The following is a 23835-nucleotide window of genomic DNA, read 5'->3' on the forward strand; positions in this document are numbered from 1 at the left end:
TACCGCGTAGGGAACGAGGAGAAATGTAAAAAACAACGTCTGAAAGGAAAGCCGAACGTTTCTCCCGCCTGATGGCACGGGAAGCAGTTTCCCCTTGGAGTGGGTGTGGCTGGCGCATGCGCATTCCCTGACCCTTTCACGTGTGGGTTGCCCGCCGAGAGCAGGGGGAGCGCGAACCGGGGCAAAGGCAGGAACCGAGAGAGAGGAAAGCTTGGAAGCAGCCGGCATGGTGAGTGATTGACGGGCTTCTGCCGCTCAGCCTTTTGTCATCCGTGGAGCAAAGCAGCAGGGAAAGTGGAAGAAAACGAGCCTTGAGACCCTTTTTTGGCCTTGCATGATGTGGGTCTCCATGAGCTCCACGGTCTTCTGTCCACTGTGATTTCAGTAGATTTCTACCTAAGGGTAGAGGACACCGGAAGGTTATTCCTGCCCTCTGGTTCTTCAGAAGCCTTTGGCTGGATCCTGAGACACTCGATACGTCAAACTTTTGGTTTGAGCTAAAATAAGCGATAATGCAGAAACGGGAAGACTTTGATCCGAAATATTTGGGAGATTATATGGAGGAAAAATTTTGCACGTGGCTTCGTCTTCTTCCTCTATTGTTTGAAAGTGATATTGCTTATGACTAAGACTTCTCTAATAAAATTAGCTATAAGTCATAACTCTGGGTTACCAGGCAGAAGTGAAATGTTACTTAACTTCTAAAAAAAGATATGTATAAATTAGCCAAAATTTATTTTGCGTCTAAGAACATTACTATGCCCTTGTGCGATGGGATTATTCATTCAAAAATAAATAGGTTTTTTTCCTTTTATTTAATATTTTTGCTAAAACTAAGGCATCATCCTAAAAGCTTTGTTCTGTTCACGTTGGATTTTAAAATAGCATGTTTGCATAGCGTATCTGCAGCCAGTTCTTGTTGAAATCAATATTCCACCAAATTCAGGGGGACATTGCCTGGCAAATGAGTGTATGTATGGGTTTTATTTGAAATTTTGTGAAGTTTAATAACTACAAAATTGCTGTGTGAAATTTCTCTGGTGTGTAGAGCCAGCTCCCATGCTTTGTAAAGGGCAGCTGTAGTAGTAAACGCCCATTTAAAGACATACAGGTCAAAGAGAACGGGGAGAGAGAAGAAAGAGGCTTTATTTAAAAAAAAAAACAAAAATACTTGTAAGTGCTGCTTAAAACTGGTTTTCATGGGAAATAGAATTTAATGATCTTTGGACTGGAAATGTTTTAGTGAAAAAACCTCCCTGCTGTCCTCTTCATGTTTAATTTCCTTTCCCATCTCTTGGTGCAAAAGAAATCTTATTTCAAAACGACTGATAAATTGCATAGTTTTGAGCCCTCTATCAATAATTTGTTTTCAGAAAATTATTAAGAAGGATTATCCTTGTAGGCACCAATGGATGTATTTGGAGGTGTTTGTGGATGGCTGTTTTGATGACTGCTGAAAAGCCCATAGAAAAAAAGATATTACAAGTATTATATCCCTTTCCAGTTACTTGCATGCCAGGGATATTTTTCTATATGAGGGGGTGCTCAGTTTTCTTCTGCTGGTGCAACAGTGACCTCTAGAGGATTCTAGAGTACACTAGAAGAATCTTCTAGTAATTTCTTCCACCATCCATGCCATAATCTGGAATGTATTGAAAGAAACATCCTAGTAAATTGGCTGGCTTCCTTTTGATTTATTTTGTTTTCACTTAACTAAAGTGGTTACTGTTTGAAATCATTTACTATTTGTGCAAGTAAATTGCATAACATAGTTTTATACTTAACTATATTGCATGATAATTTACAGCTGGTAGTATGAATCTGCAGTTAACTGATTTGATGCATTTAACTGAGCTGAATAAAGCATTTACAGAATTTTTAAAAATCACACTAAAATACCGGTAGTAGCCAAGCCTTCCAAGTGCACATCCAAAGTTCACTATGCTTGAACTGTTGAATGTTAACTTAAATTATCTTGCAGTTAATTATTTTCTTCAGATATTTTACAATTAACTCACATTTCTTTCCATTTATCATTGGAGTGGCCAAAGATCAATTTCTCTGTTCTTCCCTCCCCTCTGCAGAAGATTGGAGAATTGTCTAGAACAGACAAGGAAAAGTTGGAGGAGAGAATAAGATACTTAGTAATACTCATTTGCTTAGTGACACAAAGTTATGACAGCACTGAAAAAGTGATTTATGACCATTTCTTCACACTTCATGGTCACATCAAAATTCAGCCGCTTGACCCCTGGTTCATATTCATGATGGTTACAGTGTCCCAGGGTCATCTTTTGTGACCTTCTGATATGCAAAGTCAATGGAGAAGCCAGATTGGTTTAACTGTAATTTCAGTATCAGTTTTTTTCTGAGCTCTTAATGTATTTCATATTTCATACAAGCTATATAAGCCCTAAGTTACCTTATAGGTGAAAAATTATTTTTGCTATGGCTTCATGATGATTTCTGGTTTTGTTTTAACAGGCAGGACAGGCATTTAAAAAATTTCTTCCTCTTTTTGACCGAGTACTGGTCGAAAGATGTGTGGCTGAGACAGTAACTAAAGGGGGAATCATGATTCCAGAAAAATCTCAAGGAAAGGTGCTACAAGCCACTGTTGTGGCAGTTGGATCAGGTTCAAAAAACAAGGCAAGTAGGAATTTAGCATTATAATTACATTTTTCATAACTTTTCAGAGGAGTTCAATGGAGGAATCTGTAGTTAGTCAGAAATCACTTTCCCGCTGCTGTTTTATCCACCCATGGTCATTGTTTAAGTAAGAAAATATATCTGAAGTGATGACCCAAAGGAACATGGATTGTCTAATTTATCTGTAAGGCCCTTCATGCCACAGCAAGGTGATTTAAAAAATCACCAGTCTCTAATTGTTTCTGCCCATCCAGTATGTTTGGCCAGATTCAGTGTGCTCTGGGCTCCTTCAGTTAAATCTCTTCTTACACAACTGAAGAAGTATGCCACCTTTGTTGAAGCACCCACCTTCTGAAAGTGTCTCCTTGGAGATATGTATACTACCGCGCTTTAAAAATTCTGAAAGTGTCCTTAAAGAACTAGCTCTGTTCCTAGGCCTGGGGTTAGTTCAGAGAGCCCTTGGCAATTTTTGGGATGTTAGTTTTCTTACTTTGTTCACACAGATATATTCCTTTTTTAGAAATCCAGTAAATATTACAACTCACTTTATCATGAAATGGGGTGGTTAAAAAGACATACAGGTCATTTAAATCACTGGGTTAGGTTTGGTTTATAGTAAACCTCTCAAGATGAGAGACAGAACCATGTCCAGGAACTCTTTTTAATTTAATTTTGCAACTTTGAATTTAAAATGTATTCTCACCACAAAATATTTCTTAGTGTGCTGTAATGTTTACAATTCACATTCTTCCCTTTAGGATGGAAACACTCAACCAATTAGTGTAAAAGTTGGTGAGAAGGTTCTACTACCTGAGTACGGGGGTACAAAAGTTATTCTGGATGATAAGGTTAGTTTTACATTAAATGTTCATTCTTTCAATTCCACAGCTTAATTTTAAAAAAGTAATTATGTTTAAGTTTATGCTTAGACACCACTTCTTTAAAGCTACCATGGCAAGTCTTCAAATACCTGACATTCCAAGCTTTTGTGTTCAACTGTGTGCCCATTTGTATCTGACTAGTCCTTAGCTGCAAATATTCATATTTATTTCTAAAATGCTTGTCCTTTTTCTTTATTAAAATATCTGTGATGAGTGCATTACTTGGAGCCTGACAATTGCATTTTTAGTTTCTGCTTTGTCCAGACATGAAGTCTAGAGTAAACATACATTTTGAATGCATTTATCAATTCTGTATTTAAGCATAATTTACTATTTGTAGATCTGGTCATGAAGGTATCTTGTAATCCAGAATTTTTTGGATTTAGAAAACATGTCTCCATCTATGATCATAATGGAGCCTGCCCAATTGCATGTGACAGCCACTAAGTGAGTTGGCCTTGCTTAAAGACTTCCACACTTGTCTCCCTGATTGGTCATTAAACAGCGTAAATCATTACGTGGAACACAGGACCCCAGCTGAGGGAGACCTAGTACAGCCCAAGACACTCCTTGCTTCACTTGACCTGACTAGACAGTGGCTGAGACACTGAGCTTGTTGATCAGAAAGGTCGGCAGTTCAAATCCCTAGTACAGGTCTCCTGTGTGAGCAGGGGGTTGGAATAGATGACCTCCAAGGTCCCTTCCAATTCTGTTACTGTTTTTTAAAAAAAGACTTCCTGTCTCTTAATGTCCTCACAAGTGGGGAATCTTGTATGCAGTAAGAGTGTGGCTAGGACTTGTAATTTAGTCTGCTTTAAACTGGAATATTTCAGTCCACATGAAGGCTATTTTACGGGAAATTAGTTTCAATTATCTCTTCTCTCCCCAGTTTTCAAAGAAATAACAATGTGAAGGACATGTCCTTGCCTCACTACTTGCAGAGCACTAATCACTTTGTGCTCGTAAATCCATCTCTGCTAGAACAACTTAATTGCCTTGACTTCTGAACTAGTAACTTTTTGTCTTTGGTAAATGCTAATTTATATTCTCTATTTGCAGGACTATTTCATATTTAGAGATGGTGATATTCTTGGAAAATATCTTGACTGAGAAGTTCATACTATGGCATTATCATGAAGTTGTCATTCCACAAAAAGTGCTCAAATGCTTTTGCTCCATCATGTAAATAATTATTTTCTTAATAAATGCAACATTTCTCAAATGATATTGTGACCTTGAAATAAAACTTATCTGTATAGTGAAAATATTTCTTGCTAATGTGTTCATTATGGTGCTGCTTTAGCACTTGTTACAATTATTTATTAAATTTATTATGACCTATTCCCAAAAAGCTTTAGGCATCTTATACAGAAACAATTAGAATAGTTAAAAGCATGAAAGAAAATGTTGGTCCAGATTAAAAACTATCATAATAAACACACGTTACCATAGGATAAGGATGGTTAACCTTTTCTGCACCGAGTACTGAAAACACGCACACACCCATAATGCAATGTGCATGCGCACACGACCCCTGTGTGTGCGTGCAAATCTCCCGCATGCGCCCCCGTCCATGTGCAGCAGAGACCTGAAGACCAGCTGGCTGGCAAGAGGTGCATGTGCGGCGGAGCTGAGCTGGGACTACAGCTCGTGTGCCCACAGAGGGCTCTCCATGCCACCTGCATGCCACCACGGCCATAGGAGCCTCACAAATACCCAGCTCCATCTAGGGCCTGGGAGGGAGCCAGATCTTAAAGGTCTTCTGGAACACCAGAAGAATGGGCATTCATATCATGCGGGGGGGGGGGGGGAATCCTATTCCGAAGTACAATGATAGCAACAGGGAAGGCATCCACAATAGGACAATGTTTGAGGGAACATGAAGCACAGCTATTGTGCCTGAATGTACCAGATGGGTAGAAATGCCTGGTGATAGGGAGTCCCTCAGATAGCTTAGTCCTATCATTGAGTGATCTAAAGTAATGAACACACCTTTCATTCACAAGGAATAACATGGCTTGAACCACGAAGATAGTTTTCCAAGGCTTGTGATGGAAACCAGATTCTGCATTCTCTTCCTCCACAAAAGTAGTTGAAACAAATAACTTCCCTATTCTCTCTTCCTCCTGAAACTACATTTTCTCCCTGAAAAAAAATAAAAAAATATACAAGTCACTTAAAATTAAAGCCCTGATTAAAATTACACTTATTTTGGTTCTAATTCTTACGTGTTTACAACGGTTTTCTTAATGCAAATCTGTTCATATTTTCTTAACAGCCAAAATAGAAAATTCACTGCACCCAACTATCCTTGTGAAAAATGTAAGGGTTTAATTCTTTGATTACCTTAGTTCTAATTCAATTTCCCAGGAAATTTAGTACAGTAGTGAAGTATTTACATTCCAGATGTACCCAAAAGCATTTTTTTTAAAGAAACCTTATAATTGCCATATGCTTGAAATTGCAAATATCTTGCTTCAGCAATACCCCTGCCATTCATTAACGGCTACCACATCTCCAAATTAGTGAGGTAGGCAGCATGTAAATTTAATAAAATTAGAGGTGACACTCAGCAAGATTAGGAGTAGCTGCCTGCCAGCTGATAGGGAGGACCTCTTGTATGAGGGAGAAGATGGGTGCTAAAGCCCTTCCAGAGCTGCTCTGTATAGACCAAGCTCATTTGTCCTCCCAGCGCATCTTCTCAATCAAGGAAGGCCCACGCTGGACAAACTGCTGGGTGAGTGGAGAGCGAGGTCCCCCCTCCAGATTTGCCTGCGGCTCGCAAATGGCCCATCAGCCTCTGAAGGGATGCCATCTACAGGGAATCCGCAGCCAGGCTTTCTTGGCGAGCCCCTCCTGTGGAACAGCTGCCCTCCAGCACTTCACCCGGCTCTCTCCTCTTTCGGGGCAACGTCGGTTAACTTGGCGCGAGCTTTTCTGAACTCCTCATTGTCATACAGAAGTAACAATAAATGAACATCTGTATAAGGGTTTACTATTCGCGCACTAGGTCGCTCTCCGTTCAAAACACCAAACGAATGGGGAGCGGCCTCCCCCTGAGAGGGAGAAGGGCTCAGCGCTCCGCATCTCCGGTCGATAAACGGGCCGTCCGGAGAGTAGCGAAGAGAGCAGCAGTCTGATCAGGGGCGTCTTTTTTCTGCGGCTGCTAGCCGAGGAAGAGACCCCTGACTGACGCGTGCGAATTTCCCCAGCTTCAAGGAGCCGCGCGCGCATAACGACAGAAGGGTCCGAAGGCGCCAGACGGCCGCCCGAAAGATCTTCCACAGGAGACGCCCCGCCCTCTTTTCGGGAAGCCTTCAAAAACTCCTCCCGCCCCGACAAGCTCTCAGCGCACGCGCTACTTCCCTGCTTCCTCCACGCCTTTCAGTTCGGCTTTCCCCGCCCCTTCCGGTGTCGTTTGCGTCACGCATTCGCCTCCTCCTCCTCCTCCTCCTCCCTTGACTTATTCCGCTGAACTTTGTCTCCTCCCGAGCTGGAGGGCGCTGTTTTCTCCGCAGCACCCGCTCTATCAGTCCCACACCAAGTTCCCTCCTTAGCCCCGCCCCTCTGATGTAGGACGCTACGTAGTTCTCCGAATCCCCGCGGGCTCCTCTGCCCCTCTACTCCTTCCCCGCCCCTCGGGGGAAGTCGGCCTCGTCGTCGTCTCGCGTCTTTCCGCGCGTCTTCCGCCTCTTTTTTTTTTTTCCCCTCCCCGCCTGTTGGGTAGCTGCTGCTGCCGCCGCCGCATCCGGGTCCTGGCGCCGCTCGCTGTCACTATGGTCATGGCGGAGGGGACGGCTGTGCTAAGGCGGAACAGGCCGGGCACCAAGGCCCAGGTAAGCCCGTCGTTCTCCCGCAAGGCCTGGGAACGCTTAGGGGCAGGGGCGTGGGGGACCGCGGCTGCGGCGAGGAGACGGGCCGGGTATTGCCGCGGGACGGTGTGTGTGTGTGTGTGGGGGGGAAACAGCTGCTGGTGGCGGAGGCCTACTTGTAGCCCCCACCCCACCCGGTCCTCCCTCCCAGGAAGACGGCCGTTCTGCTTGCTCTGGACCAGGAGGGCGGCGGGGGCGGGGTGTCCGCCGCTGGGAGATAGCTAGGGCAAAAAGGGCACTCCCCGCCATGGCTAGCAGGGACCGGTGTGGGAACGGAAGGCGGGGCGAGAAAAGGTTAGTCAATGCGGCGTCCCCGCAGGTGTGTATGTGTGGGAGGGACGGGACTGACAACCCTCTCTCTGTCTCCGGGGTTAGAAACTAGTCACTGGGCCCGAAGCCCTTGGGGGAGGGCGCTGTAACCAACAAGAGGGCAAGGATTCGGGTCTTTTATAATTCCTTCTCCCTCCCTCCCTCCCTCCCTGCATCAACCGCCAAAAAGAGATTTCACTCTGGAATTAGAAATTAGAAGGTTGAAAAACGTGAGAAGAAAAGCCTTGGAAACAAGGTCAGGGTGGCGGGCGCCCCCCCCTCCTCCTCCTCCCCCGAAGAAGCGGGAAGAGAGTAGAACACGGGTGGGTCTGTAGGGAAAACGGCGGGGGCTATTTGGGGAGGAGGAGGAGGAGGAGGAGGAAGGTGTAAAGGAAAGGCCGGAGCCGTGACTAAAGCAGGGAAAGACGGAAGTTGACTGCACAAAGTGGGCTTGTAACCTGGGTGTGGATGAATGTTACAGGGTGTGTTATGGTGCCAAAGTGCTTCTGAAACAACGTGTTCCTATCTTCCCACAGAAGAAATGGGCGGTATTGGAAATCGTTTGTCCTTTCCTGTCCAGAATTAGTGCTTTTGGGATTGCCGAGGCTGGGAAGGGCTTGTTTTTGCCCGATGCTGATACCAACAAACCTTTTCTCCAATAATTCAATGCTATCATAGCCGATTGTTATTGTTATAAGTTGTTTGATTCTCCCTTTTTGGAAGGTGTTCTTCAGATTTCTGTTTTGGAAGCTTTAGAATTTTTATTGAAAACTTGAAAGGGTTTTTAGGTGCAGTCTGTAGGTTTACTTGATTTCTCTTGGTCCTCTCCTGCCTTCTTCCAGTGGCAGCTTGTTTACTGCAGATGTAATGAACTTGATTAACATTTGGAACTGTAGCTCTCAGAAGCTGACTTTTTGCTGCCTAGAACTAGAAATTCCAAACTCTCTGAAGGACCTAAGGCAGTGATGGCTAACCTTTTTGCTGTCGCATGCCAAAAGTGAGGATCATGCGGGGGGTGGGGTCGCGCATGCATCTGCCCATACCCACCATTCAATTTGCCCCACCCCTGGCACATGTGCACCTGACACCCCCCCCCCGCGCTAGCCCATTTTCCACCCTCCCCAGGCTCCAGAGGCTTTCTTGGAGCCCTGGGAGGGCAAAAATGGCCTTCCCTTCCCCACCCTGGAGGCCCTCAGAGGCTGGAAACAGCCCATTTCCCGACTTCAGGCAGGCCCAGAAGGCCCGAAAATTAGCTGGCCGGTGCACATATGCGCACTGGAGCTAAGTAGGGCAACGCTCACGTGCCCACAGATACAGCTCCGCGTGCCACCTGTGGCACCCGTGCCATAGGTTCACCATCACAGACCTAAGGTGTCCACTTCTGATAGAACATTTGTATACTAATTGTGTACAGGTAGTCCTAGACTTATAACAGTTCTTTTAGTGACCGAAGTTAGAAGGCACTGAAAAAAGCGACATGACCATTTTTCACACTTACGATTGTTGCAGAATCTCCATGATCAAAATTCAGATGCTTGGCAACTGACTCAGTTATGATGGTTGCAGTGTCCAGGGGGTCATGTGATCACCTTTTGCAACCTTCCGGCAAGCAAAATCAACTGGGAAGCCAGATTCACTTAATGACGGTTTTATTAAGAACTATGGCAAGCAAGAAATATTGTAAAATGGGGTGAAACTCACGTAACAACTGTTGCTTAGCAACAGAAATTTTCGACTCGATTATGATCATAAGTTGAGGACTACCTGTAGTTGCGTGTGCTAGATTTCTATACATCTGGTGCCATCTTGCTTTCTTGAGACTAGTTTATAATGAATAGAATATGTATGTCACTCAAGCTCCTCTTTTACTATCAAACAAGTTTTTCTACTATGAAAGATACTGAGAAGATGATACTGTAATTCTGTGCTTGGAAGCGTTCTAAATAGTAAAATACCTTATTTGGTAGACAGAAATAATAGGAGTTTATTTTATATTAGAAACAAGATTCAACAAAATGGTTTTCAAGCTATTCTGTAGACATCAGAGGGGCACATTAGTATATAAAGTTCACAATAAGATTTCTACACCAGGGGTGTCAAACTTAAGGCCCTGGGGCTGGATCCGGCCCACAGGGTGCTTAGATCTGGCCCGGGAGTGGGGGCGCCCTGGAAACAGCAAAGGACCAGTCCGCAGTGCCTCTGCCAGCAAAAATAGAGTTAGAGTGGGCTGCACTCTGGGGCTCCGTTTTCCCTGGCAGCGGGTTGCAGGAGGCCATCGCAGCTGGAAATGGAGCTTGGGAACCCATTTTTGCTGGCAGAGCATTTGGGCCACCAAAGGCGCCCCCCGACACTAGTGATGTTGAGCTGGCCATGCCCACCCCGCCCACCCACACCTGCCTCCCCCAAGGTCAAACACAATCCTGATATGGCCCTCAAATCAAGTTTGACACCCCTGCTCTACAGTGATTAGTCTTTGATTATATTCTATAATCGAAGTTGAAATAGTCATCTTGAAGCACTTAGAATTTTTAAAAAAATAATACTTAGTGATATCTCTGATTTTTCTCTTTGAAACTAATATAAAATATGTGTGTTTGTATGTATATATTCACCTTACATGGAATTTGTATAGTGCATCTCTGGAAGATCTTAGTTTTTATTTTCAGTCTATTAGTCTTAGCCTCTATTAATACAAAACAGTTGGAGAACATGTATAAATTAGCATGTAATATTTTAAGGTGATTTTTCAGATATTGTAAAGCAAAAACAGATAATGAGGCAAAAAGTTGGTTATTTTCCCATCTATTTCCTGCAGCCTGTATAATATTCTCTAAATGGAAACATGATGGTAGATTGGCTCTGATAATTTGGCTTTTCTTGTCTGTTCCTATTAAATTTATGGATTTATAATTTTTAGTAACCAAGATTGTTAGGGTTATCCTCACAAAATAGCTTGGGGAAATCTGATAAAACCTATGTAAAATGCCATGGGTTGTTAGAGTGCATATAATGTATTTGTGAAATATATTCATATATAATTTTAATTGTAAAACAGCTTGATATTTTTTCTTGAAAATGTCTCTAATGCATCCCAAAATGCAGTGCAGTAAATTGTTTAGATTAACCAATACAGTGATTACATTTAAGCCCTATTGCTATTAAATTTTATTTCAGAAGCATTTAACACACACACAGCTAAAATGTCCACATGTAATAGAAAAATGCCTTTCTATTGCCCAACTTTCTGTCCACATGAATAGCAGTGATTCCTTACATAGTCTTACATGGGTGTTATAGAAAAAAATATTTTGCTATTCTTCCTATCTTTGTATTACATTTTAATAATTTTAATAATATATATCGTGCTATATCAGTTCATTGGTTATTTACCTCACCTTAAATTTGCATAGGATGGTGTACAACTGAGAGTTGGTAAATTGACAACCAGTTTGATGTAGGTGCTGACCTAGAAACCAGGAGACTAGTTCTAGTCCCACCTTAGGTATGAAAGCCAGTTGGGTGACTTTGGGCCAGTTGCGCACTCTCTTTCAGCCCAACCCAATTCACAAGGCTATTATGGGAAAAATAGGAGGAGAAAGGAATTGATACTTTCATCACCTTGAGTTACTTATACTACTATAATAAAAGTATGCTATTTTTTTTTAAGTTGGCAAAACTCTTAAATACATTTTGGTAATAGGCAAAGATGTCTGGGCCTTTTTATTATTTCTCAGCACCTCCCTTAATATTTCATTAATGCTACATGGAGTCTAGTAGCTTAATTGCTTTAATAACAATTGTAAGATGCAAGAAATTCTGCATCTTTGTAGTGTTAAACTTGTAGGACTGCACTACTGTAATTTTCTAACTCATACATTGTACTGATTCGGGTATGTATTGTTTATTGCAGTATTTATCATATTTAGACCCCAAATTTAACTATTTGCATTGTATAGAGTGGCTAGTAATAGAAATATATAAAAGAGATGGTAGGATTGGGGATGTCCTTCTAAAGAGGTTTTGTTTCATAAAAGCACTCATAGTACTGCTAGATATTTCTGGTATTAGAACAAAATTCAGTGAGATAGGTAACAAAAAACATGAAATTATACAGACTAGAAGGCGATTTGTTCTTTTAAAAGGCAAACCAAGTGCTGTTATAAACTTGAGTATTTTTAAGATTTGATTTTGTTGTGCGTCAGTCTTTCTTGTTTTTGTTTTTAGGATTTTTATAATTGGCCTGATGAATCATTTGAAGAGATGGATAGCACATTGGCAGTTCAACAGGTATTCAGCATTTAACTATATCTTGGTATTCTATTCATTTACTTTTTGACAGTTATGGATTTATAATGGACTAGATTGCATTAATGGTGTAGTTTTACCAGCTTTGCTGTTTAGTGCTTATTATATCATTTTTACACTAGAAATACATAAATGTTGCATGCTTACTGAGCTGCCTGTTGTTTTATTGTTTTGCCCTGTAATTAATAAGTTCAGCTACAGGACTGACAGTTTTTAGTCAAAGTAAATTGTACATTTAGTAAGTTATCTGTGTTGGAACATAGATGCAAAACAATGAGAACAGGAATTAGCAGAGCAGGTAAAAAGGTTAGTTGGGAAGTGTTCAATATAAATTTTGCTAGCTTCACACATATACAATATACGGTTATTAATGCTGTGATTCATAATACATATATTTTAAACATTTCCCTCTCTAGTATATCCAACAAAATATAAGGGCAGACTGTTCAAATATTGATAAAATTCTTGAACCTCCAGAAGGACAGGACGAAGGTGTTTGGAAATATGAACATTTAAGGTAATTGCAACATTTAAGGTAAATTGCTCTTTTAAAAAAAGTTTGTTCTTAAGAAAATTGTGTTCATTTGCACCATTTGCAATCCAAGTAAACAAAAAGGACTGAAAATAGCAATACTTTCTCATTAAGAAAATTGCTAATTGCTTCTGAGATTCTAGTGATGAGATGTTTAAGGAAAGGGACATATGTTAAGTAGAAATGGCAAAGATACATCCTTTTAAAATGCCTTATTCATTTACTTAATCTTATTCTTTTAATCATGTGGGCATGGGATTTGAGTGGGATGCATATTTACAAGAGATTCTCTCCTCCCCCCCCTCCCTCCCCAAAATCCTGGCCTGTTTTCCCCACACACAAACAGCTCTGTAGGTTATTAGAGGTGGATGAACTATGCATTTTTTCATCCCTGCTATAACTGACCTATTCAAATTTACTATAATATAATAATGTAGTTTAACATTACAAATGTAGTTTACCTCATTGGCTCTGTGTCAAAAGATAATTTTCAGATTGTTTAAATATTTGTTAATATAGTTTATCTGTTAATATAGTTTATCGTGTATTTTAAAATGTATTCTTTTTTACTCTGGGTCTTGTGGCTATAATAAAATAGTGTGGGTATACAAAGTGGCATGTTTTCAACTTCATATTCTACCATGTTCCCCACTCAGCCTGAGGTAGAAATATACTCACTGAACCTTGCCCCAAACTGATGGATAACATATTTTCTAGAGGCCATATAAGTATTCCACAGTATTGCCCTCTATCAGCCATCAGAGATCTAGGCAGGTCATCTGAATAGTCCATCTTCTTTATAGAGGCTATTGGCTTTGGTCAACTCTGCGTAACCTAATTTTGCTATAGAAGAAATTTTTGTCAAATTTACTAAATACCCTGTTTCCTCCAAAATAAGACATCCCCTAATAATAAGCTCAATCGGGCTTTTCAGCGCATGGCAATAAGGCCAAGCACTTATTTCAGGGTTCAAAAAAAATATAAGACGAGGTCTTATTTTTGTAGAAACATGGTAGTATTGTTTTTATTAAAATTTTAGAAAATCTTAAATATTTAACGCTTGTCTTTTGACAGGAATATAAATAACACTTAAGATATTTTTTCATGCTTCTTTCCAAAGGTAACAATTAACAGCATTTTACAATGTTTGTGGTATTTCCTAGGCTTATAATTATATCAAATAAGAGAAAAAAGGGTGATGATCTAACTTTTTTTTCCTAAATATTTTAGGCAATTCTGTTTGGAGCTAAATGGTCTTGCAGTTAAACTTCAGGTAACTTTTTTTCATTTTTCTTTAGGCACTTAAGAGTCTTTTTAAAAATTAGTTAAAACAGAACACTTTTTTAACATTTTGTTTTTTAGCTATATATAATGATCAGATAGGAAGAACATTATCTGCACAAAATGTATTTTTCACATAGGCTCAACAAGTATTTATTGTGCAACTATTTTAATAGAGTGAATGCCACCCAGACACATGCACACAGATGACAGCAACTGAACAATGGATTTTTCTTTGTGCAGCCCATAAAACTCCCAAAGAGGTAAGACAGAAAATGGGAACTGTAATAATTAAAGATGTTTTACTAATTGTGTTACTGTGCTGCAAATGTTATTTTCCTATACTGTATGTTCAGAAACAAAATTTTACACTTCTGTTCATCTACAGAAGTGTAGATAAGTTGCTATTCTCTAGTTATTAGTGGCATTCTTCTAATTTCTGATGATCTTCCATGCATAAGCCCCACCCCACCCCACTTGTATCAGTAATTGGTAAAATGAGGACCCAAATTGTTGGGGGCAATATGCTGACTCTGTAAACTCTTTAGAGCGGGCTGTAAAAGCACCATGAAGCAGTATATAAGTTTTGTTCTGTCCTAGCCTTTCTGAGTCATTAAAACACACGAGTAGTCCCAAAAACCTCATTGCAACAGCTGTGAATTCTGTTCATTCACAGATGAGTCCCAATTAGTTATAAAGAGTCCTTCAGGAGAAGTCCTTCGGTATAATCACCCATCCTTATCTCCCTTGACACTCTGCCAAAGACCTAATTGGCAAAGTCACACGGAGTCCAGAATCAAACAGAGCTTCAGGCTTTAAGCTGAACTGAATGAACAAATGTTGCTTCCTCCTCTTTTAAGTCTTATGGGAGGGACCAATCATCTCCCAGCCCTACTCCCAAGTTGTCCCTTTTGTTTTAGCTGTTCTTGCCTTCTGGCAGCTCTGCGCATGCACACACTGGGAACAGGCTCCCCCTGTTCCTCTGCCTCGCTGAGGTCTGACTCTGGAGGCTCCGGAGGCAGCATGTACCTCCCAGATGGCCCTTTCTCTGCCTCCGACGCAGAGCCCTTGTCCAAGCCTTCCCCAGACTCCAGGACTGGCAATTGTTCCTCCCCACCCTCCTCACTGTCCGACTCTGCTGCCAGCTCCTCAGGCTGCTGGCGGACCACAAGAAGTCTAAAGTGCTATTGCTATATGCTTGCAAGTGAGTAATTGCAGACGGCATTGGCTTTTCCTTATGATGTAACTCCACATTAAATTTTATAAAAAATACACAATTCAAATCATAATTTGGCATTCATTGTTATTTATTTTGTTCTCATTCTTATCTCAACTGAGGAGCACAAGGCAATTCCTCATTTTTCCTATAATAGTAATATCGCCCAGTGAATTTCATAGCTGTGTGAAGAATGGAATTTGGAAAGGATGATTTTTTTTTCATAAATTGATTTTAGATTATTTGAAAGTATTAAAATGTTATATATATAGTAAATGCAGTACTTTCATTTATTTTTTTCTAGTGTCCTGCCATTGACTACACTAGACATACACTGGATGGTGCTGCATGTCTTCTGAATAGCAATAAATATTTCCCCAGCAGGTAAATATTTTCTCAGAATTATAGAAACCTTATTTCAGTATTAATTTCATGTATTGTCAATTGAGGATTAGGGGAATATTTAATGCAACAAAAAAATCTTGTTTTTGCAGGGTTAGTATAAAGGAATCATCTGTAGCCAAACTAGGATCAGTTTGCCGTAGGATTTACAGAATATTTTCACATGCATATTTTCATCATCGTCAAATATTTGATGAATATGAAGTAAGTGCTTTATTACAAAGAGTATTGCCCTCTAGCTATGTGTTCTAGAATATGCTCTATTAAACTATATGAAGCTTAACTTCTGAATAGATGCATATCGGATTGGGTTGTAAATGTTTGGGATGGCAATTTTAAATGCATTTAACTGGGACAACTGAATACATGGATTTTATTTCTGGGTAAACCTTTAGGTTGTGCTCTTACTTTAGTACCAGAAATTGTAATGGTGGAATAGCTTTATTGGTCTGCTATTTTTTATATTGCTATCTTTGGAATGGTTGTTTAGAGTGCATGCCTACTGAATGTTGCTATTGTTTTTATGACATTAATTAATGTATAATTATGGTTTCAAAATGTTCTCCGGATATGGGATTTGAATATAAACTCTAGGGAAAGTCAGTGTGTCTTGCAGTTTCTTTATCAAAACCTTATGCATTTAGTTTATTTTGATCATCTGATATCCTGTAAAAGCATTTTCACAAAAATTGTGGAAGAAAGGATTGTAAAACCTGAAAGTACTTTCATCTTAAAAACTAATACTTTTCTGTAAATTTTTGATTGATTCTCTTTAATGGGACATTAAACAAATAAGTCAATAGCAGAGTGTATTGAATGAATATAGGTATGTGGTCTTGGCTGCTTATGTATGGTAAATGTACAAAGAATGTTTGTGGTACTGATGGGTTGCAAATAATGGTAAAAAGATAGCAATGTGTAGTTTGCCCAGAGACATGAAAGAATGAAACAAACAAATAGAAGTGGCTAAAATGTATTTTTGTCCTTTTTGTTCAATGGAAGTGAGAGTTAGATATGTCAGGAAAAACATAAAATTAATTTAGTAGGAAAGGAGTACATGAGAAGAATATGTGGCTGAAAAGAGAGTTTAGAAAATGAACGTAGATTGAATACTAAGATGAGCACTCAATTATGTATTTAGAGAGCATTTAAGTTGAATCACTGAAAATTTTAAATAAAATGTGTATGGATATCATGGAATCAAGGGTAGAAAGGAATGAATGGATTTGGTGTAAATTTTCTCCTCTTGTGCTTTTAATATCTTTGGTTCTTCTTGTGGTTTCTCTAACGTTGTTTATCCTGAAAACGTATACTGTGATAACTATGTGTGTGGATGTTAACATTCATGCACAGTGGATTGTATTTGGTTAGTGAAATTGAATGGATACAAAATCCATTTAAAAATTGGGGTCTTGGGACTATCTCTTCATGTTTTAAGGGTGCTGATGTTTTGTGAAAGATAGTGTTAGAAGCACTGTAAGAAGACATTTCCACATTCTGTCATTTATCAGGTGGTTCCTTCTTTTTTAGTTGGAAAAAAATCTTAAAAGTAGCTTTATCTTACATCCTCGAAAGCTTCAGAATACAGTACAAATTGTATTCTACATCCCCCCCCCCAACATAGTGCTCCCCATGAAGGAATTTTTGTCCCTGAGTAATTTTAATCTGTATTAACATGTACTTTTCTAATGTGTATTAACATGTACATTTTTTCTGTCCTCAGAATGAGACTTTCTTATGTCATCGGTTTACCAAATTTGTGATGAAATATAACTTGATGTCCAAGGATAACCTGATCGTACCAATTTTAGAAGAGGAAGTGCAGAATTCAGTTTCTGGTGAAAGTGAGGCATGAGGAGTTTCGGGGACTGAAATGAACACATAATTAACATTGTGTACTGTATATATAATTTTAGAAATTTCAATCATGTATCCTTAGAGCGTTGTTTAGTATACTTTTTGTATGCTGTGTGCGTTGCCTCTTAATATGGGATATGGTTTTAAGTTATTCATGAGCTGTATATTCAATGTGGCACTCATGGTTTTTAAATAAAATTAGAATTATCTGTTTATACTGCCTGTTAATAAATGAATTTACAGTTCTGTAAAATTGCTGCTAAACAATCATTGGATCTTAGTCTTCAAACAATGTCCAGTTTAAACCTGAGCTTTTCATTCTAATGAAGTTGGAATTTAGCCTTAGTTTGACACTTCAGAAGCTTGCAAGTCCATTTCATTTCTTTCTAACTTTTGTATTTTATGGAAATGATCCTTATTTAGTTTTGCTTTTGGCTGTATGCATATATAGAACTAGCCTGTTACAGTACATGTGTATTGAAATATTTGTTACTGCAGTATTAATACCAAATGGTAGCTTTTATTATGCTGCCTAAAGTATATTCTAGAACTTTTGGTTTCTTTCTGGACTTGCCTTGCTGTATCAATGGAGGCTTCTGCATATCCATAAATAGTTATATGTCCAATCCCTTTAAGGCAAAGATTCCCTAGCTGAACTTCTCGCCAGTGGATGAAACAGTGTGTGCTTTCTCCTGGCCTACAGTAAAGTTCTCTGTGGCTTATACTTGTGCATATTTATAGTAATTGCTTACAGACTATACCTCGCATTAAACATTTATGTTAACACTACAGCAGATTGTGCCAAAATAATCTTACTCATTTGTAGGACAAGTCCCATGTACTTGGAAAAGTTTTATCCATCATTTGCAGGTTGTTTTTATTGATCCAAATATTGCCCGAATATTATCTGAATATTTTGTATGCTAGTCAATGAATTCCACAATTATGTCCCCCAATCCAACTGTATGTTCTTTACGTAGCATCTTAAGATGTGCATTAGCACTAAAGTTCAGTAAGAATTTAATGGAGTTTAAACTATTTTGAGTGCTGTAGAGCTAAATATTTTTAAAAGACAATTATAATAGGCTTCTATACATTGGATGTACATGAATACAGAAATCTAAAAGCACTAGCACTGTTCAGTCAAGTTTGGTATGATGTTTTAACTTTTGGGAATTGAAGGCTGATTCATTCTTATCAAAGATGTCCCTTTATTTGTTGAAATAGGTTTGTTTGGCCCTTATGTGGTCAAACTAGTTTATTTCCTACTATTCGTAACTTGATTTCAGAGCACATAATGTTCTTGCCTTAATTGCATATAAGATATTATGAATTGGTCCCATAGAGTATCAAGATTGCTGCTCTAATAGAAAGAAAATCTTTTTAAAAGATATTTGGATACTTCATAGCAGATGATAGACACTTTGAGTGAGACTGTGCTAGAGGAATATTCTTGGAAGTTGAAAGTTCTTCACTGGACTGACAGATTTGGCTTCTTCAACTGCTTTTATTATCTATTTTGGAATGGTTTTAATGGTCAACAGGGTCATCACATCAGATGGTTCTTAGCAACAGCAATTATACCCATGTGTAATTTGGTTAGAGCATGTGGTTGAGGAGTTACGTTTCAGGGGTTACAAGATGCAGCTGGCATTCTCTATTTGAATGTAGCCTCCCCTAGTTAACAGACAAATGTCAGTAAGCATTAATTTTGAGGCTGCAATAAAATCATAACATGTCTCCCTCTTCCAATACATGCCTTTGGGGGGAAAAACTGATTTTGCTCTTAATAAATCTGATTTGTCTGCACTATAATCAAAGTTCTGTAAATGGCCTACAATTACATTAAGTTTCTTAATGCTGTTGACTTGAGTACCTCTAATGTGTGTGCACATGTGCCTGCCTGATACTATAGAACTTCATTAAGCTTAAGTGAACTATTGAATTTGTATGCTAAATATATTGAGGGTTTAACTTACATTCTGCATTATAGGGAAACTGAGCTATGTTTGTCTTTTGAAATACTTTGTAAAAAGTAGAGGTTGCAATTAAAAATTTTCTTTTTCCAAAAAAAATTGGGCTGCAAAATGATGGTTACCTTTGTTAAGAGCATTCAGATGTCAAAAAAATATGGTGCTCCACACTTAAGTCCTATGCTCTGTAACACATGAGAGTGATATCTTAATAGCTGGGTGAAACGTTTAGCAAACTTTAAGCTGAAAGCATGTTAAGTCTTTTGAAAGCAAAGAAAATACATTTCTGAAACAAAAACATTTACACTGGAGTATTAAGATCAGTTTGAGTAATACCAACTCTGAATTGTGAATATTGAAGATGATTCAAGAATGCAAAATATGGTTTCTATGTCACTGAAGCAATGCATAAGACCCACTATAATTTTCCATGGAGTTAAATGAGCCTAAGGGCACATGTGATTTAATAACCTAAGACAATCTAAAGAGCAGAACAAGTTATAACTTTCATTGCTAGTATAACTTATTAAGTCAATGAATAACCCTCTTGATTCACACTAATATAAATATTAATAGGTAGTTAATATTTCCAATATTTCTGTTCTGGAATTTGCTACTACAGTCAAAGAGGTAAGATGTTTCGGTATGTGCAGAACACGTTTATGAACAAGTTTTATTGAAGCTACTTAAAAGGCTTGAAGATCAGTGGATCCCTAAAGAAGAACATTGCTAATTTTTATTACATTCAACTTGTAGCAATACTTTATGAGGTGAAAGAGAATACTTGTAAGAGGGAACATGATTCATCTGGCTATCAGACAGCATTTTAAAAATAAAGCTATAAAGCACCTTTTTATATGGATACGGTATTGAAGAAAAGTGAGTATTGATTTTGACCAGTTTTTAAATCATTGCTATATGAGCAGTATTGGCTTCTGGGTGAAATTCAAGGTGCTGGTAATCTGTTAGCCCCCCACCCCACCCACCCCCCAAAAAACCCAAGAAAGACATGTTACTTTTGAGTAGTTTCCTTTATTGTTCCTCACATATAGACAGAAATCTTGCTAAACTAAAGCAACACTTGCATTACTATAGACAACTTTTTCCCTCTTCTGACCAGAGTCCATGCTTTGCTGCCTCTTTGGGCTGCATCCCTCCTACATTCCACATCATTTTTAAAGTTCTTTATGGCTTAGGGATGGGTTACTTAAGGGACAGTCTTCTGTTAATTGTTTTTACCAGTCCAATTTGTTCTGGTAGGTTGGGTCTGTTACAGGTCTCGTTAGCTAAGGAATGTCAGATGATGGAGACCAGGAGACATGCCTTCTCTGCTGTAGTCCCTGCTTTCTAGAATATTTTCCCTCCTCCTTGTGCCATATCCGTCATCGGATGTTGGTGATCATGTTGGTGATCCTATTTTTATCAGTACAACACAAAAAAGTGCTGCTGAGTTTTGTCCAAACCAGTCCCTTAGATTTTGAAGCCATAGTGTTCTTCTGCCTGGACCTCGTTTGCCTTCAATCTTTCCTTGGAGAATTAAGTGAAGTATGCCGTATTTTTCCAGGTGTGGCATCACATGTCCCAAAAATTCTAACTTTAGCTTTATAATGGTTTTGAAGATTTCCCTTGGCTTTCCCAGGCGGCTGATGACCTCATCCTCCCTTCACAGATCAGAATTACTCCGACCCTTTTTGTAAGGCCATGAAGACTTGGTTGTGTGCCTGGGTCTGGAACTTCAAGTGAGTTAGGGGGCCCATTTCTTGGAAGTATTATCGCCATGATAATAGTTCTACTCAGCAACCATGTATCTTTATTTTGTATTGGTTTTTTAAAAAATTACGTTTTATGATATAGGCCTCCCAAAATCACTCATTTTGATGGGCGCATATGGAAATCAAATACAACTAAATAAATACTGTAAATATCCAGAATGATTGAAACCTAGTGCTATAATTATGCCATTGTAGACTTAAAGGATAGTGTGATCTTTAGGTGGTAATTGTTTCAAAATAATTTTAACCTCATAGTGAATCCCATTTCTGATTCTGGATAGCCCAAGTCTTCCCTTAACAGACAGCTGAGCTGTTTCCAATTGGAGAAGATTTAAGGCAATGGTTGACTACTTTTGAGAAGAACTTTTGGAATTTAAAATACAGCATACATTATAGGTGAACCATAAAATACTTGCTGTGCAGGGGCATGTGCTTTCACAAAATGGCTTCTAAAGCCGAGCATGGTGAAACTATCCCAAAACAAACAGAAGTGTTGTTGGGTGCCAGCTGATGATATCTTGATCACTTCCTCTTGCTTGAAGGCAGCAGTTAAGAATTATTATCTCAAGGCCAAAACCACCTCTCTTCAGACTTTTAAGGAAGTGAGAAATATGCACCTGCAATGGATGCAGTACTTGCTGCTAAGTTCTTTTGTAGTTTTTGTTTTCTTTCTATATTTCTAGTAGAACTCAATGTTTTCCTCCTTAAGGTTTGATATTGTCCTCAATTGAGCCTATATTTCTAGGTATTAGAAATAAAACTCCTCAGCATAGTGGGATTTAGTTTTGAGCAATTATAAATAAGATTGTATTGTTGGAGTTTTATTTAAAATATCCGCTGATTAGAATAATGAAAACAATATATTGTTATCGGTTTAGGAGTTATTTTTTTTATAAAGATACTATCTGATTCTCCAGTAAAAAGAAGATGCTCCTGGAAACAGACTTTATAATAGTGGCGAATATCTGTACCTCAGGTGTAGGATGAGGGTGAAGGTTCATTTTCTGACCAATCCACAAGCTCGGACAACCTCACAGACTTATAAGCGGTTGCTCTGGTATATAGGAATGTCTTAACTGCTTTACCTTCAAGTTTGTAATTGCCATGCAACATTTCAATCCTAATCCTAATGTTGGACTTGTGTTACTGTAACACTTGTGTTACTGTTACTGTACTTGTGCAGTTTGATGATAGAAAGGGATCAGTATATTTTAAAGCAACATTTGGTCCTTAACGTTCTGACCATGCCAGCTGAGGTTCATGTGGAGGTTTAGATGAATGTTTGGCATAGTGGCACTCTGCCTAAAGCATATGTCCACTCAGGAATGTTTTAATCTCCTAATTTAACACAGTTGGGAAGTCAGCTGTAAGCATTTGCTGAAAAAAAGAATATGGTCTAATGCTGGAGTGAGCAGCTGACTCTGGCTATGTCGGACAAATTCCTACTCGGTGATTACAGCAGCAGATGGCCAGGAGTATAGGAAAGACTGGAATTTGTCCACCTGTTTTCAAAGTGGCCCCATTGCAGATGGGAAATAGAGACCATTTTTCTCAGATCTAATATCAGGACAGGGATACATGGTCTACTTTCAATGAAGAAAGTTCCTTGATTAGGCTATCATTTATTCAAATATAATAAAAATAGCAGAAGTAAATTGAAAATCATGTTACGTGGTAAAGGGGCTGATAGGTTGTGTCCAGAGCACAGAGAACTCATATAGTTTTCTTCCCTGGTGTATTTCTAAGGAAAATTCCTCAAGCGAGGATTCATACAGACAAAATACCAGCAGTTAAATTCCCTTTCTGCCTGCTCTGGTCATTTTTCCTTCCCCAGACTGAAGCAATACATTCTTTTTAAAAAATGAAATCAGATATGAAAAAATACATTTAAAATGAATAATTAGCTTTACAGAACAGCTCTCTCATGCCTTCCCAGGACAGAATCTAAAGGCATTTGGGCAAAACTTTATTTCTTCAACTTCTCAACAATCTCATGTTACAAAGAACTCAAGATATTTCAGCAAAAGGTTTTATGATCACCATTTGAATTTTAGTATTTTAAAAACAATGAGAGTAAAAGTAAAGCTCAGTAATGACACGGTTGTTTAGAAACCATTTTAATTTATTCTTAATCCTTATTATGTTTATAACGGTATAGTAGTATTATTGCATCATATTGTCACACTATAGAAAAGGTTATGCTTTCCAACAGGGCAAAAGTCAACAGCTTGTCTATAGCCGTTTCCTTTCCAGTTGCCAGGAAGATTGCAAAGAGGGCCACCAGCAGTTTATAGCGTTGTTCTAGGAATGTAACATACTAATACAATTGACCTAATGTACAAGTTAATAATTCTATAAATGCAATAGAAATAGTTCCATAGATTCCTCAACGCAGTTGGCAAAAACGACTCCAACATATACCTATTTGGCTGAGGAAACAAACAAATATGCCTATGCATATTAATAAAATATTACATTTTTACATTAAAAATACCTATAGGTTCCTCTTAGTAATTTTCTGGTCACATACAAGTAACCTGAGTGACTCCATCTTCTTGGTCAAACTGTCCTTCCTCCAGTTCTCTAAGCATGCCATCACTGCTCTTGAATGCAGGGAAGCTTCCATACTGGGCAGATTCATCCTTGGGCCAACACTCTGGAGAAGGTACTATATGGAATTCCTCTGTAGGTTGCATGTGCTGGACAGGCTGAGAAGTAGCTGTGTCTGATCCAATTTTTCCACTTATGTTCAACTTTTCTTCTCCAAATTGCTTAGTAGTTTTTTT

General features: G+C 38.9%; 3 protein-coding genes and 1 long non-coding RNA gene across 5 annotated transcripts in view; 2 read left to right on the forward strand and 2 right to left on the reverse strand.

Moving 5' to 3' along the window:
• Positions 1-77: 77 nt before the first annotated feature.
• Positions 78-4797, forward strand: HSPE1 (heat shock protein family E (Hsp10) member 1). Its single transcript, XM_034430041.3, has 4 exons — positions 78-229; positions 2485-2649; positions 3408-3497; positions 4590-4797. Exons 1-4 carry the CDS (start codon positions 227-229, stop codon positions 4638-4640), a joined length of 309 nt encoding a protein of 102 aa, XP_034285932.1. The 5' UTR covers positions 78-226; the 3' UTR covers positions 4641-4797.
• On the reverse strand, positions 1126-6816 carry LOC117672964 (uncharacterized). Its single transcript, XR_015731187.1, has 4 exons — positions 5877-6816; positions 5523-5675; positions 2019-2100; positions 1126-1642 (listed from the first exon to the last, which is right to left on the reverse strand). It is a non-coding gene; the product is annotated as an uncharacterized LOC117672964 (long non-coding RNA).
• A 131-nt stretch (positions 6817-6947) lies between these two features.
• Positions 6948-19379, forward strand: MOB4 (MOB family member 4, phocein). The gene is made up of 8 exons (XM_034430034.3): positions 6948-7366; positions 11936-11998; positions 12433-12533; positions 13779-13821; positions 14006-14092; positions 15350-15429; positions 15540-15651; positions 17171-19379. The coding sequence occupies exons 1-8, from the start codon at positions 7307-7309 to the stop codon at positions 17300-17302; spliced, it is 678 nt and encodes a 225-aa protein (XP_034285925.1). The 5' UTR covers positions 6948-7306; the 3' UTR covers positions 17303-19379.
• Positions 19380-22971: 3592 nt separating this feature from the next.
• Positions 22972-23835, reverse strand: part of RFTN2 (raftlin family member 2) — a 31132-nt gene continuing 30268 nt past the window's right edge. For both annotated transcript variants that reach the window (XM_034430097.3, XM_034430087.3), the window contains one exon: positions 22972-23835. In XM_034430097.3, the coding sequence (XP_034285988.2) occupies positions 23572-23835 (264 nt within the window). In that variant the 3' untranslated portion in view covers positions 22972-23571.

This window comes from Pantherophis guttatus, chromosome 1 (genome assembly GCF_059756535.1).
Source record: "Pantherophis guttatus breed Tessera chromosome 1, ASM5975653v1, whole genome shotgun sequence".
NCBI lineage: Eukaryota > Metazoa > Chordata > Lepidosauria > Squamata > Colubridae > Pantherophis > Pantherophis guttatus.

Excerpts from the sequence above, each read along its gene's own strand:
- HSPE1 (XM_034430041.3), top strand. Across the intron at positions 2,650-3,407 it reads GATCAGGTTCAAAAAACAAG|GATGGAAACACTCAACCAAT; the intron begins GCAAGTAGGAAT and ends TCTTCCCTTTAG. Across the intron at positions 3,498-4,589 it reads AAGTTATTCTGGATGATAAG|GACTATTTCATATTTAGAGA; the intron begins GTTAGTTTTACA and ends CTCTATTTGCAG.
- MOB4 (XM_034430034.3), top strand. The coding sequence starts at position 7,307 with ATGGTCATGGCGGAGGGGACGGCTGTGCTAAGGCGGAACAGGCCGGGC. Across the intron at positions 14,093-15,349 it reads CCCATAAAACTCCCAAAGAG|TGTCCTGCCATTGACTACAC; the intron begins GTAAGACAGAAA and ends ATTTTTTTCTAG. Across the intron at positions 15,430-15,539 it reads AATAAATATTTCCCCAGCAG|GGTTAGTATAAAGGAATCAT; the intron begins GTAAATATTTTC and ends TTGTTTTTGCAG.